This window comes from Gossypium hirsutum, chromosome D01 (assembly GCF_007990345.1).
Source record: "Gossypium hirsutum isolate 1008001.06 chromosome D01, Gossypium_hirsutum_v2.1, whole genome shotgun sequence".
Lineage (NCBI taxonomy): Eukaryota > Viridiplantae > Streptophyta > Magnoliopsida > Malvales > Malvaceae > Gossypium > Gossypium hirsutum.
Window position 1 is genome coordinate 14,909,800 of NC_053437.1, and position 14,342 is coordinate 14,924,141.

The 14,342-nt window shown below is 33.6% G+C and overlaps 1 protein-coding gene across 3 annotated transcripts in view; it reads right to left on the bottom strand.

Annotated features, from left to right (window-relative positions):
* The window catches only part of LOC107921981 (nuclear-pore anchor), a 30,170-nt gene extending 16,504 nt beyond the window's left edge, over nt 1-13,666 (bottom strand). For all 3 annotated transcript variants that reach the window (XM_016851779.2, XM_016851778.2, XM_016851777.2), the window contains exons 1-24: nt 13,220-13,666; nt 12,952-13,098; nt 12,751-12,849; nt 12,503-12,631; nt 12,328-12,420; nt 12,153-12,218; nt 11,142-11,231; nt 10,971-11,048; nt 10,616-10,725; nt 9,832-9,952; nt 9,654-9,746; nt 6,589-6,637; nt 6,210-6,313; nt 6,052-6,120; nt 5,160-5,297; nt 4,934-5,038; nt 4,410-4,523; nt 4,226-4,304; nt 3,146-3,189; nt 2,049-2,122; nt 901-1,003; nt 618-752; nt 391-489; nt 17-58 (exon numbers count right to left, since the gene is read on the bottom strand). In XM_016851779.2, coding sequence (XP_016707268.2) covers nt 17-58; nt 391-489; nt 618-752; nt 901-1,003; nt 2,049-2,122; nt 3,146-3,189; nt 4,226-4,304; nt 4,410-4,523; nt 4,934-5,038; nt 5,160-5,297; nt 6,052-6,120; nt 6,210-6,313; nt 6,589-6,637; nt 9,654-9,746; nt 9,832-9,952; nt 10,616-10,725; nt 10,971-11,048; nt 11,142-11,231; nt 12,153-12,218; nt 12,328-12,420; nt 12,503-12,631; nt 12,751-12,849; nt 12,952-13,098; nt 13,220-13,525 — 2,487 coding nt within the window. In that variant the 5' untranslated portion in view covers nt 13,526-13,666. The remainder of the gene's footprint in view (nt 1-16; nt 59-390; nt 490-617; nt 753-900; nt 1,004-2,048; nt 2,123-3,145; nt 3,190-4,225; nt 4,305-4,409; nt 4,524-4,933; nt 5,039-5,159; nt 5,298-6,051; nt 6,121-6,209; nt 6,314-6,588; nt 6,638-9,653; nt 9,747-9,831; nt 9,953-10,615; nt 10,726-10,970; nt 11,049-11,141; nt 11,232-12,152; nt 12,219-12,327; nt 12,421-12,502; nt 12,632-12,750; nt 12,850-12,951; nt 13,099-13,219) is intronic.
* Nucleotides 13,667-14,342: the final 676 nt, after the last annotated feature.

Consider the following 14,342-nt stretch of genomic DNA (forward strand, 5'->3'; position numbering starts at 1 on the left):
AATTAAACCTTGTTACCTCACGAACTTCCTCTGCACTCTGTATGGTATCCAAACTAGCCTGCATATAATAACATTAGAATTTTTACTGGTACCAACCAAATGTGAAAAAAAAGAAAGTTTAGGTTGTTTCTTCTGTTTCTTGACTTTCACTTTTGGAAACAAAAAAAAAAGTGTTCCAATAGAAAAGGAAACAATCAAGGGGAAAATTTTTTATCTGACTTTTGTATAGAACAATTATGTCAAAATTAGTATTTCACTTGTCATTTGTTCATTCTTAATCAATTATGTTGTTTTTCATCATTTGCTTTAGCTTTATAGCAATTTTTAAAGAAGTGAAATCCATTTTAAAAGCAACAAGGAAACAAATCCCAAATCAATCACACTATAAACCTGCAGACGATAAACTCTCTCTGACAAGCTGCGAACTTCATCACATGCTCTCTTTTCAGCATTTGCTAACATATCTTTTTCTTGCTTCAATATAGACACCTATTTGAGAACAAAAAAGTATAAATAGCAACATTTACAACAGTCAGAACAACAAAGTTTGCCAAACACAAAATATAAACAGCAACATCAGCAAGTCATAATGACAAGGTTGCCAACAAAATAGTTACCTCCATTGTCAATTTCCGAGAACACTCCTCAGCAGCATTTAAAGATTCAGAACTTTCACGTAGCTTCTTTTGGTAGTCAATAATCAACTGCGAGAACTCCACATTTCTTGCCAGAACACCATTGATTTTATCCCTCTATGATGTTCCAAGTGCAATAAAGAAACAGAACATCACACTAACATGTAAATGACCATAAACTAAAGATGTAATAAAACAGAATCACAAACAGTAGATAACATGCTTCATAAAATGAGGAAATAAAGAGTATGCTAAAACTAATCACCTCATGCTCAGCTTCTTTCATGACACTCTCAAGTTTTTCTCTAGCAAAATTCGATTCAAGAGCCAACTTGTCACGCTCTGACCGTAAAGATATGATCTCGCCCCTGTTAATCAAAGACAAAACAAAAGTTAACAATAAGATGTTTCAACAAGTAAGAACAAAAAGAAAATAGAAAAGGTGACTTTTTGGAGTATATTCACATCAAAGGTATGCAATGACCCAAATAATCCAACACTGAATTCTGCTACAAGAATTCACAGCAATTTTGTAACACTACAATAATGCAAAAGTACAGAAGTTGCCATAGACTAGAAGCTACTAAGCTTAAATCAAAAGAATGCATTTAATTGATACACATAAACAAGATAAATAGCTTTAAACTGGTGCGTTTAAACTGGTCATTGTATGACGAATAATCTTCAGTAACTGCAAGGATTTTTAAATAAATTTTATGTAGGTTCTTTGTATTTTAAATAGCTTCTAAAGGAGGCTTCAGCTGCTGGTTAGTGGCCATAAAATCTGTTGATTTAGTACAGTAAAGCATTTCACTGCTCTAATAAAGTAGCAAACAAAAACTGTTTGTAACAATAAGGAAAATGAATTGTTTACTTCTTTGAACTAGTACACACAAGTTTCGTAATGCAAGTGAAACAATTATGCATAGACTACATGGCTATAGAACATACATACTGATCCCCTGCTTAAAGAGAGCAACAAATAACAAAGAAATAAAGAGACCAATTGACATATGATGGCCAGGATGTCAGGATTTGTGGCTATTTCAATCAGGATGGAAAATTTAGATACAGCAAATAGGAAAAGACAAATAAAAGTTAGATACGGCAGGAAAATTTAGATACACCTAGGGTTATCTAGAAATCAAGTCTAAGGTTGACTGCATCAGACAATCACAAAACAATAATGCTGGAAATTCTCCGCTATATAGTAAACTATATCTCAATAGGAAGAGTATATTAATTCAAATAGTCTTAGGATCCTAATCCTAAACGAAATAGGAACTCCTACCAACACTAGTTTGACCGTTTGATATATGGACCTAGTTTATAGATAAACTCCCCAAAAGATTCTATTTTAAAGTTCAGAACAAAAACCATAAATTAGTCTGTTAAAATATAACAAGAACATACCTGGCCTTAGCTAGATCCTCTTCAAGACATCTTAAACGTTCAGTGGTTTTTTCTTGTGCTTTCTTACTAGCTTCCTGTTTTATAAATTATGATACAAAATGTCAGCTCAAATATAACAGAAACTAAATGAACAGGTATATTCACCCCCCAAGGAAGCATGGACACAGACACCAGTATGACACAACAAATGTAATGCCACATTTGTTACAAATTCTGATACAACATTACAAGGATATGCAGATTAGAAAACGGAAAAGACAAAATTAAAAACCCCCATGTTAGTATTTAGAATTTTATTATTCAAAAATAAAAATAATCAAATCTATTTTAAAATGTACATAAAATTTACTTTTAGCAGTATTTTGTCATTGTAAATATCAAGGCAATTTTATAGTTGTATTGAATTATGAATTAATTTCACCCAATGATCTTACACTCAAAAGTTGTTACCTAATAAATGGTAAGACCAGCCAATCAAAAACCCATTTCACGAAGCCCATGTAATTACCAAATTCCATCCACTTTATAAACATTGTCTTCATAGGCTGAAATTTCTAGTCGCCCACACAATCACCCATCCCCTCTCTTTGTGAATCCTCAGCCCATTCTTTTTCTCATCTATTTCCTCTCCCAAAAATATCACCCCGGATTTGCCCCACCCAAAACAATTTGTCCCCTTAGTCCTCAGCTTTGATTTGTCTGATAGCCCAAATTTACATTTGTTAGTTTGTATTTAGTGGTTAGATCTCTGGTCGGACCAGATTAGGGCCAGGTCAGATTCAGGCGTGACCTGTGTATTGCATCAGCACAGTATATGGTTGCCCAAGCCGGCCCAACTTGAAATATGGGCCTCAAACTTTTCCCAAACCCACCCATGTTTATAAATGACTAATCCAACTAGTTTAGGCACACCCATATTTTTTAAAACTTTAAAAGTGTATATAATATTTAATAATTCTATATATTTTTATTAAAATTTTAAACATAGACAACTTAAAATATATTTTAATGTTCACGTTATGGTATTATGTATTTCATGTTCATGTGATATAAATTACAAAAATATAAAAACAAATACAATGGTATAAGATTGATACCTGTGAACCTTCAAGAAGAAGCAAGAGATCCCTCCTTCCAGTATCTGAAATAATTGATTTAATTCTAAATATTAATTTATAAAGAAAAAAATGAAAAAGGGAAGCATTTGCCTAAAGAAAAGTAGTGCAAATCAAAAAGATCGCAAAACAGAAATAAAACAATAACTGAAAATTATATCATTAGGGATTTGCTTGGTACGAAAGATGGAAAAGAGTGAGGATAGAAAATTGTCAACCTAATGGTTAAGCTACAAAGTTAGAAAGTCATTATGAATCTTGACTGTTCGATTAACAAATTTTCTATCTGCCCTCTTTTCCATCCTCCATAGCAAGCAAAGGTTAAGATCATCATACAAACAGAAATTTCAAAAAGAAGGAAACCAAGAGAAAAAGAAATTCTAATATGTATATAAATATACAAAATATGATAAAAACTAAGAAACCGCAAATGCTAAATAATAGACAAGTCAGACTACTAAAAATGCAAGCAATCTGACACATTAGGTTATAATATAAGCAATCAAGTTTGCCCACAGAAAAGCACGTGCATCCTTCAATTTTATTATTTCCCTCCTGCTACAAGCCTAGCAATCAATTTAGGATAGTTACATGTTTAATCTATGGGATAGAAATATAAATAAAACCACTGATGACCTGGCATTATTGGAGGTTATATTCTAGATTTAAATAAATGTAAATGTACCTTGTACAGATAGTCCTATAATATAACCCTAAAATGGCAGAAGAAGAAAATTTTACAGCAGATTGCCATGTTAACTATCACAATGAGTTATACCCACAGAAGTTACCACAAACAACTTCAAAATCCAAGTCTATAAATTGCCACACACCCCTTCTACAAGAGAATGCATCACCAAGGTATTTTTATAACTTATGGTGAAGAAAAGATGAAAACTAACTACAATGGTTACCCAAACATGCCACTTATGTCTAATTACAGCAACACCCAAATTCAACTACTAAGTGGCTTTCCAAACACACCCCTAAAATGCGAGCTCCAGATCAAATGGTTGCCCGGCTATATAAAAGAAAATATTACAAGATGGACAGAAACAAAACCTGGAGCGGCTTCTGCTGCAGGGGAATAAGACAGATGAAGCTTATGTTCCTCCTCATATAACTTTTTGTACATTGCAACCTATACATTATAAAAAAGATGGGAAAACAAGGATTAACTAAGGAAAAACTGGATGCAAACTCAAGAAAAAAAGGATCAGAAAATAATAGGCCATAAAAGACTCACAGAGGTATGCAGTGATTCAATCATGCGCCCCTGCTCTTCAGCTCTTTGTAACACTACAGCAACTTTCGATGCCGCTTCATCAGTTTGTTTTTTCAGCTCCAACTCCAGTTTTTCCTGCAGTACCATATATTCAACCACACCTACTTGTCAAATAGTGCTTTTTATGTCTGTGAACCAAAGATGGAGAATCACTTAGGCTTTTCAGGGTTTTGGTATTCATGTTATTTTGGGTTCTAAATATGGCTTGTAAGTAGAAAGATATTCAAGGTTTTGGTTAGGTTCTGGATGATGGATATTTTTACTTTGAAACATTTGAGTATAGTTTTTTTTTCTATATAAATTCCTTCTTTCTCATTTCTCCCCTAAATCCTCTCTTTCTATACCTGTTTCCTTGCTTCACTATAATTTCTTTTGTCTGTTTCTGATGTTCCCTATAAATTTCCATATTATCACCCTTTTCCCTACTTGTGTATTTCCACTAAACAAATCGATATCTCTACAGAATGATAAGAAATTCTAGTTACCTTGAATTCCATCTCTTTACTTTCGATCTGATCAGAAAGATCACGCACAAGGCTCCTAAGTTGGACATTCTGCTCAACTAAGCCATTTATATCCTTGAATGTCAACTATTAAACAAACGAACAGATGTGAGATAAAGATCATCTTATTGGAGGGTAAGAAAAGGGAGGAAGATATTCTAAAAAAGGAGAAGTGAAATTCTAGCTAGAGTTTCAAGTTAATATTCACTTCTGATATAACTTTGTCAGCATTAGGCTCCAGACTCATATCAGCAGCAGCAACAGTTGCATCACCACCTGGAAAATCTTGCCCAAGAGATCCACAACGTAGTTGTATGTCACGGCACTCCTTAAGAAGAACCGTCACCTACAGCATTGTGATCCAGTTAGAATAGGTTAAGCGGATCGATGTTGGCATCCCTAGACCCTTCTTGACATAACTACATGTCACATAAACAAATATATCGCATCTTTCATCATAGACATAATCCCAAACCAACTTCGCGCTTTGATTAGATAACAAAGTAGCACCCAATTTTAGACCCAAAGAATTCTGTCTACATCAGAGACAGCCAAGACTGAATACACACATCAAGAATGTATAAAAGTTTGCAACACATCAAGTACATTATCATCCTGAAAATATATGGTCATTGTTTCAATCACTGGAACATAGTTTTTTTTATTAAAAAAAAAATAGAAATAAAGATTGGGAACAAAAGATCAAGAAAGAAAAGAAAGGAAAACAGAGGAAAACTAGAAGTAGTGGAAGGGCAGAGAAAAAAGTAAGGAGATAAAAGAGAGTAAAAAAACAAAGGAGAAACCTGTTATGTGCCTAACGGCAAGGAATAAGAGACTTGAATCCCATATTTGAAAGTACAAGTTATGGTCCTCCAAAGGTCCATATCAGATAGGGGAAAATAAAAAGAGAGAATAAAAAAAAGGAAGATTAGTCGTCAACTAAGCATAAAAAAAGGCCACTTTTCCCTTAAAGGGGAAGGAAAAAGAATATGAAAATGAGAGAATAGATCCTCATAGTCTATAATGTATATAATTTCCATCTCAAATGCTAAAAACAAATTTAACTGCGGCTTAAGCATCAAAATAAGGGCATCAGTTACCTGCTTTTGAAGATCAGCAATCTCCTTTTGAGCCAAGGAATTGTCTCGTTCATGCCTCCTCAAATCAACCTGAACAAATCCGCACACCATCCATAAAAAGACAAAAGCAGCAACAAATTAAGGCATGTATTTCCTTTGAAGGGAAAATTTTCACATACCTTCAATTCCTGTATTGCTTTCTCTAGACTTGCGCGATCTGATGTGAAATTCTGCAATTTTTGGTTGATCACAGTGTATGCCTCAAGCAATCTCTCATGCTCAGCTGCACAAAAATCAAGCGTCAAGATCAGGATCCTGATGGACATCATCCAATAATATCCGAGCTTTGATCAAGTAAATCAATTCCTCTATGAAAAAGAGACTTTAAAACTTTTATCGTAGATAGGATGTTGCCAATACTTTCAGTCATTTGAAGACATACCAGATGCCACCTTCAAATAGCACCAGACATTACAAGCAAGAAGTCCTTTGAAGGACCAAGAAAAGTTCATCTATAAACTCACAAGTACTAATCATCAACCAAGAATAGCACTGTACCTCTTTCATCCATAATGACTACTGCTTTCTCTTCTATTTCGCGTAGCACCTGTAAAAACACCACAAAAAAAGTTCCTAGATTTCTATTCAAAAGAAATTTGAAGCAAAATGAAAAAGAGAACACCCAAAAGTAAAGCTTATCCATCTCCAAAAAATTTCCAAACAAATAAATAAACATCTCACATCCTTAAAAAAGTGGCAGAGCAACTGTGTGGGAGGATAACTCAAGCCTAGCTAACATAACTGACTAAGACGAGGCATCTTATTGAAGATTGATTTATCACAATATAGCCAAGACCACCATCACAATCAATAGAGAATCTTGCATGACCTTTTAGATTTACTAATGGCTAGGCTTAAGAATGAAACTAAATAAGGAAAAAATTGAAGTCCCTTTCCTGATGCAGTACTAAGAAATTTGCTATCGGCGGAGGATTTGATGAACAACCGCCACACACCACGAACTTGAATACAAGTGAAGCCGAAAGAAATGGCTAAAAAACTAAAGCAAGAAAGTTACTGTTTGTAAAGCTCATATCGAAGGTGACTGCAATATAATGAAAATAAAGCAAGCTAAAAGTTTGAATTTCAAAATATGGGAAAGAAAAGATTAGGAAGTAACTTAAGTTGGCTGATCAAACAGTGGAATCAAAATTTTCATTCACTAAAACCAAAATAACAGGTCACTTAGGAGAAGACATCGAACTTAAGCAACCTTCATACTAGTGTCGGCTCAAAAAGTCACTTCGGTTAGAGATCAATGGGAGTGAACTAGACATTAACCTTTAAGATGATCAACAGTAAGAATGACCTAACAGTTAGGATGGATAGTCAAGGAGCCACCATACCTGCCAAGCCAAGCGGAGGGAGTGGTGACAAGGGAAAGACGGCAACAAATTATGCAGTACAACAAGTTCTGGTTCCAGTATTTTCCAAGCCAGGAGAAAGTGAAATTCAGTGGTTTAACTATGGCAGAATAGAAGATGACTCATGCTTGACCACAAAAACAAGTGGAAAAAGTGAAATTCAGTGGTTTAACTATGGTAGAATAGAAGATGACTCATGCTTGACCACAAAACCAAGTGGAACTTGCCTGATTTGTAGAAATCATAAGGTAACAAAAAACTTATCATGATTATGATAAAAATAAGGGCTCTCAAAAGACTCAACATGCAATGTAATACACAAACTTTAATTTGATACAATTATACACATGAAACTTTGATTTGGATTCAACCATACACATGAAAATTTGATTTTGATTTTGATTCAATAAATTTTTATTTGAATTCAATTATACACATAAAAATTTGATTTTGGGGTCTGTCTATTTGGTGAAAAAAAAATTTACAGAATACGATTTCTGAAAGATATATTGATTTTCTGAAAAACTGATATTTTTCAATGTTTGGATGAATCTGTGTAAATTATTTTCTGTTTGGTAAATTTTCCTAAAATCATTTTCCAAAAGTTATTTTGAGTGAAACAAATACAATATTAACAAGAATTTTTTTTTCATAATTGATCTATAGAACAAAGTTCGGTTATTAATTAATAAAATAAATAAACATTGATTTGATATGATATTTTCTATAATATAAAAAAAATATTTAAGTAGTAGGTATAAATTTTGTAGCATAACTAGAAAAATAATCAAATGCATAAATTGAACAAACATACTATAATCATACAGTTCACGGAAATATAATCCAACAACAATGTCCAAGTGCATACTACAGCTATATTGAAATTGTCCACAAGCACAATTTATTCAATATACGAACAACATTAAAACAACAAAGTTAATCTTGGGTAAAACTTTGAAGCCAAATTTTATATATAAATTACATAATAAGGTAAATATTATATAATTAAAAGAAAATTGAATTTACCTTTAAAATTTGGATTTACAGCAAATCTCAATCCAATTTATAAATTAAAATTTTGATTTATTTTGCAAGTTCTTTTTTTCAAATTCGATTAGCAAATTTAATAGAAAGGTTATTTGTTTGGTTTGTTATTATAAATTTAATTTAAGGTCAACTCATCAAAATTCAACACTGAGATAATCTTCAATCATTTTTATTTTTTGTTCAATAAATAAAAAGAAAATATGATGAATTAATTGTAAAAAGGCAAGGAAAAGACTTAACAAAAAAAAAAAAAACAGGCTGTCTAAAAGCACGAGAGAGGAGCCTTTGTAAAATGTTTCACCCTTACATAAAGGGTAAAACGTTTTACCAAGAAACAAGGCGAATTTGGATTGACCTGTAAAACTTTTTACATTGACTAAATTTATTATCCGGAAACAAACAAAGACCCTTGTTTCAATTGTACACAGAGAAAAGGTAAATGCATCCATTTATTTTCAAGTTGAATAAATATAACTATTTCTAAATGCATTACATAAACGTAAAATGGTTCTACACAATATCAGGGTTAGTCATGTATAGAATTGCACAAAAATCGAAATTCATGTATCACATTGCACATTGGTCCAATGTTCATGCATAGTTTTGAGACTTAACCCTAAAAATAATGAGGAGAACGATGTTTACCAGCTCTAAGAGAGTCAAAAGTTTAGCTAAGAGTATTGAAAAGTATAGAATCGGACATTGGAGATGATGAGTCTTTAACAACTCATTTAGCAAAGTGCATGACCAAGTTAACAATGGTGGCAGAGTAAAATGTCACTTGAAAATCACAATGCACTCAAAAGCTGCCTAAAGGCCTTCTGTTCTTTCTTGTCATCAAAGAATCAAGGTGGATACTGTTTCTAAACAAGTTCATCAACTTCAACCATGCATCAAGATGCCAATGAAAATCTATTTACAAAGGAAGTTTAGAGCATACATCAGTATAGGAGATTTTTAGGTCAAGTGGGGCTAAAGCCACAAGTATTGGATTGTTGAGGAGTTAAAACCCTTCTAAAAATAGTAGAGATGGCAAAACCCTTTTAAAGGAATACCATTGTCTACCAAAGCATCACCACGCAAAAAAGGATACAGCAAAAAAAGCAGAGTATCTTCAAAAAAAAAACCCATAAAAGGTAAGGTACACAATACCCGTTGCAATATTGATTCAGATTCCTTCCTTCCCAATTGCTCATGTCGAAGAGCATCAACAGCCTCTTGATATTTTGCATACATTTTAGCCAGCTAGAGACCCAAAGAAAGACAAAATAAATAAAAATTGACATAAAAGAAATAAAAGAGTGAAAAATTAAATATACAAGAAGCTCACACTCCAGCCATCACGGATAAGAGAAGCAGCTAGTGCCGTTCCAGAAACCCCAACTGGGATCTTTGGGACAAGCGCATGATTATCCTCAACCATGTCATTAGCATCATATGAACTAATCCATCTGAAGTTTAAGAGTACATTTGAATCAAGTAAACAACTGATATCAAATAAACTCAGAACAAGAATCAATAATTTAAGCCAAAAAGGCAACCATAAATTGAAGTGAATTCCAGCATCAGGTTGTATGGTTCAAACAAATTACCATTTACGCTAACAAACATCACAACAGTCTTCAGTAGTTCATTGACAAACCCTGATAAAAAAATAATATTTTATTCTGATTTAATTAATTATATTTGTCCATAATTGCACTCAGAAACCATAATCTCAAGCAAATTCCAGCAACTGGCTGTATGGTTCGAATAAAATTACCATTTAGGCTAACAAACATAGCAGCAGTCTTCCTTAGTTCATTCTTAAAACCCTGAGTTCATTCTTAAAACCCTGATAAATAGCTAATATTTATTCTGTTATATAAAATATGTTTCTCTCCATTATTGCAGTCAAAAACCACAATTTACCCAACATTTATAACTTGAAGTAAATTCCTACCTTGCTCTCAAAAAAAATCCAACCATCTCTGACCTCAATTTCCATACTCATGCAGTAGTAACTAGGAGTATTCACTGATTTAATGAAGTACACAAGCATTGATACATCAATGCTCCAAAAACTCTTCTTTTCACTGAACAATAATAACAATAAAAATAAAACAAAAACATACGTTTCTGATGTAAAATTGCCAAGTGGAAGTAGATTCATCTCATTCGCTTTCCTACCAGCTTCGATTTCAGCTTTGCACTTCTCAAGTTCCTCTTTCAGATCCGCCATCTCCTATAAGTGTCAATACAAAAAAGGAATTTAGAACCAAGTGGGACAAAAAGTTTGATTTCCAAAGAAACCAAGTATTTCCTCTCAGACGAAAGGAAAACGTTGATGGCTAAATACCGGTTCATGAGCAAAAAGCCATAAATATGCATAGGAAATAGGGAAGAGAAGATATTTTTATGGATCAAGAAAAAGATTGTTGCCTAAGACAGATATATAGATCACCAGAATACAACAAAAAAGTACCATACCTTTTCAACCTGTTTCTTGGCAGATGCTTCCTTCTCAAGCCTATCTTTGTAATCATCTTGAACTTGACCAAGGTGCATCTGTTTTGCAATAACAATAAACAATAAACTAACAAAAAGAACAACACAATCCTATATATGAAAATTTATATACTAAATTCACTAAAATCTTACTTCTAAAGCTTTTATAGCTCCCTCAAGCTCCCCAGCCTTTTTGGACCATTCCTCTGAACTTTCCTTATATAACTCAACAAGCTTATTTGCCTACAGAGAATTGTAACATAAGAATAAGCAAATTAGTGCCAACAGAGACTACAAAAGAGAAAACGTTATAGACATATCCCTATAATATTTATAAAGCAAAATACAAAGTGAGCAATCATCCTATCCTTTACAAAAATCAAAGAATAAGAGAGCAAAAAGAAATAAAACCCCAAAGAAAGATTAACCAGCTGAAGTCATTTAATTGAATTGAATATATTTAAAATAGAACTTGACTTATTAAAAACCTCATAATAACATATGAATTGCACCAAAGGTTGAACTAATACTTAAACAGTTGAAAGGATAGGTAAGCACTATCTCATATGGGAGTCATCCCCATGAATTGCTAACAGCTGATTGCCCAAAACAGCTTTAACTTCCCTTCTAGACCAATTACATACAATAAAACAGGAATCCAGTAGCAGCTACTGGTACCTTGGCCATAGGGTCACACTCTAAACAGAAGGAAACTAGAAACGTTTATGCACTAGTAAATAACTATCTTACCAAAATCTAAGTTCATAACCACACTAGCAAAGACAAGTTGTTCATATCATGATTAAATATCACATTAGAGAATAAACTAATTAAATACCCTTGGAAAAACAAAATTGCTGATCCTCAACAGTTTATCAAGTCCATTTAGAGAAAGGACTAATGCAATTATCCACGGGAAAAACAATGTGGCACATTCTTCGACAGTGTGTCAAGTCCATTCACAAAGTAATCCTATTTAGGTATCAATTTTAACATACCAAGAATGGAGACATCAGACACTGCATCTCCAAAAATTGCAAGTAACTAAAAGCAAACAGAAATGTAGAGATGGAATTGTAGCTATTTTCAAGGGTCTCTCCATTTTCAATAATAATTTGTTCCAGGCAGTTTAAATACAAGAATTATAAATCTTGTGGCACTCACAATTGATAGTTCAGCAGAGAACCTCTCCTCATTGGATGTAGCAACCTCTTTCGATGAGCACAATTCCTTCAAAAATTAAAAGAAAACAATGGCTTAGGATTGTTGTCAGCTGATACTAGAATCTAACAGTAATAACAATTTTAGAAGGCAAATAAAAAAATTTAGTATAAAAAACCTCCTGTAGAGATGTCAGCTTAGTTTCTAGTTCCTTGGTTCTTTCCTTGTGCCAATTTAAGGAGCTGGAGCATTCATTGTATTGCTTCTCGACCTGAAAGAATTAAAAGAACAACTAAGTAAAAAGATGAAGGGCATAATTTTTTTTGCGAACAATGTCTCATAGAAACAATTACATCAGCAAGCCTAGTAGACATATCAGCTTCAAGTTCAGCGTGTGTTCTACGAATCTGAGTAAGATTGTCAACTTTGGCAGTCAACTCCTCGTTAAGCCAAGCATTGTGCCTCTCGATAAGCTCCTTTTCCTGTTCACATCCAAATTTTATTTTTCTTTTCCCCTCCAATCAAAGAGAAAGGAAAAAGACACCCTTGAATGCATATAACTTGAAAAAGAAAAGCCTAATGGAAATTTTCTTGGAAAGACCTGAGAAAGACGTGTGCAAGTAGCCTGTACTCGAACCAACTCAGCCTCGGTTTCACTTAATCGAGCCTCTTTGTGGGCAGAGTTGTCGGTCAAGTTAACCTTTGAAATTGTTATCGGAATCATAAAAGCCAGCCATTAGTTTTCTAGCAAAAGTTAATTGATATACAGATGCAAAAGTTTCAAATAAAAATAGAAATTTACAATCTTATCAAGATAGGCCTTAATAGTAGCGTTCTTATCAGCAATCTCCGAATCTTTCTGTTCAATCATCTCAAGCAACTGCCTCTTCGACTTATGTAGCTCCGACACCTCCGTCGTTAACCTCTCAATCTCTCCATCTTTTCCAATCTAATAAAATTTACAGTTTATTTGCTTCATTAAATATATTTGTAGAGAAATAAAAGGAGGGAAAATTCATTTATAACTGATAAAAAAATATAACACTTGTAACTAGCAACTAAATTCTTACGGTTTGGATTTGGAGTTGATGCTTCTGAGCCTGAGCCTGGGCGAGGTCGGCGTGTCTCTCATCCAGAGAAGATTGAAGCTGTGCGTTTTGAGACTGGAGGTCCGACAACTCCCCAGAGATGGAGAGGAACTTCTGCTCGAGAAGTGAGCAGGTTTGCTCGGCAGTGATGGCGTCGGCATCGGCCTTGGCCTTCGCCGTCTCCAGCTCTCCGTATAGCTCCCTTATGAAGGCATCGGCCCTCTCCGCCACCGCTGCGGCATCATTGGAGAGCCGCGACAGCTCATCGTCGGAGATGAAGAGGGGCATTTAGGGGGATTTTGAGGTGATTACTGGTGCGAATGGGTGACGAGAGAAATCTGGCTGTGATGTTTTAATAGAAACAAGAAGAAATTGATAGTTTATTGTGAATTGAGGGAACCCTATATCTGTCTCCTCATTCCCGTCTTTTCCGTTTATATAGTACACTGGTTCTTAATATATGAAAGTAGACGTCTTTTGAAATTTTAGAAATGTCGTATAAATTTTTAATTCATATTTTATTTATTTTGTTATAAATTATAAGAATCTCATTTACACTACTTCTAATTCATTCTTTTTATAAATAAACTAGTACCAAATTAAAAGTAAAATATACTTCAAATTGATAAATCCTTCTTGGTTTGTTGGTCCAATCAATTTATATAAATTTATTAAAAAAATTATTAAAAAATATTTAAAAAATAGTTCAATCGATTTGTATGGTTCAAAGATCAGTCGTTTTAATGTCACTTTTTAAACTAGTACCTTAATAGTACCGATCCAACCGGTCCAATCAAATAGTTCAATATTATTCAAACAACCATGACTCTAAATCTCAATATATTTAAAAAAAGGTTCAATCGGTTCGTACCGGTTCGAAGGTCAACCGCTCTAATGCCTCTTTCTAGACCAGTACACAACGTTGCCAATACAATTGGTCCAACCAACCACTCCGGTCCGATTCAAAAAACTATGACTCTAAATCTCTATACATTTCGTACATTTAGAATTTAGTCTCCCTACTTTTATTTTTAAGAATTCAATCCATCTACTTTTCATATTTAAAAATCTACTTTTTAATCATATATAACCATCTAACATTTTA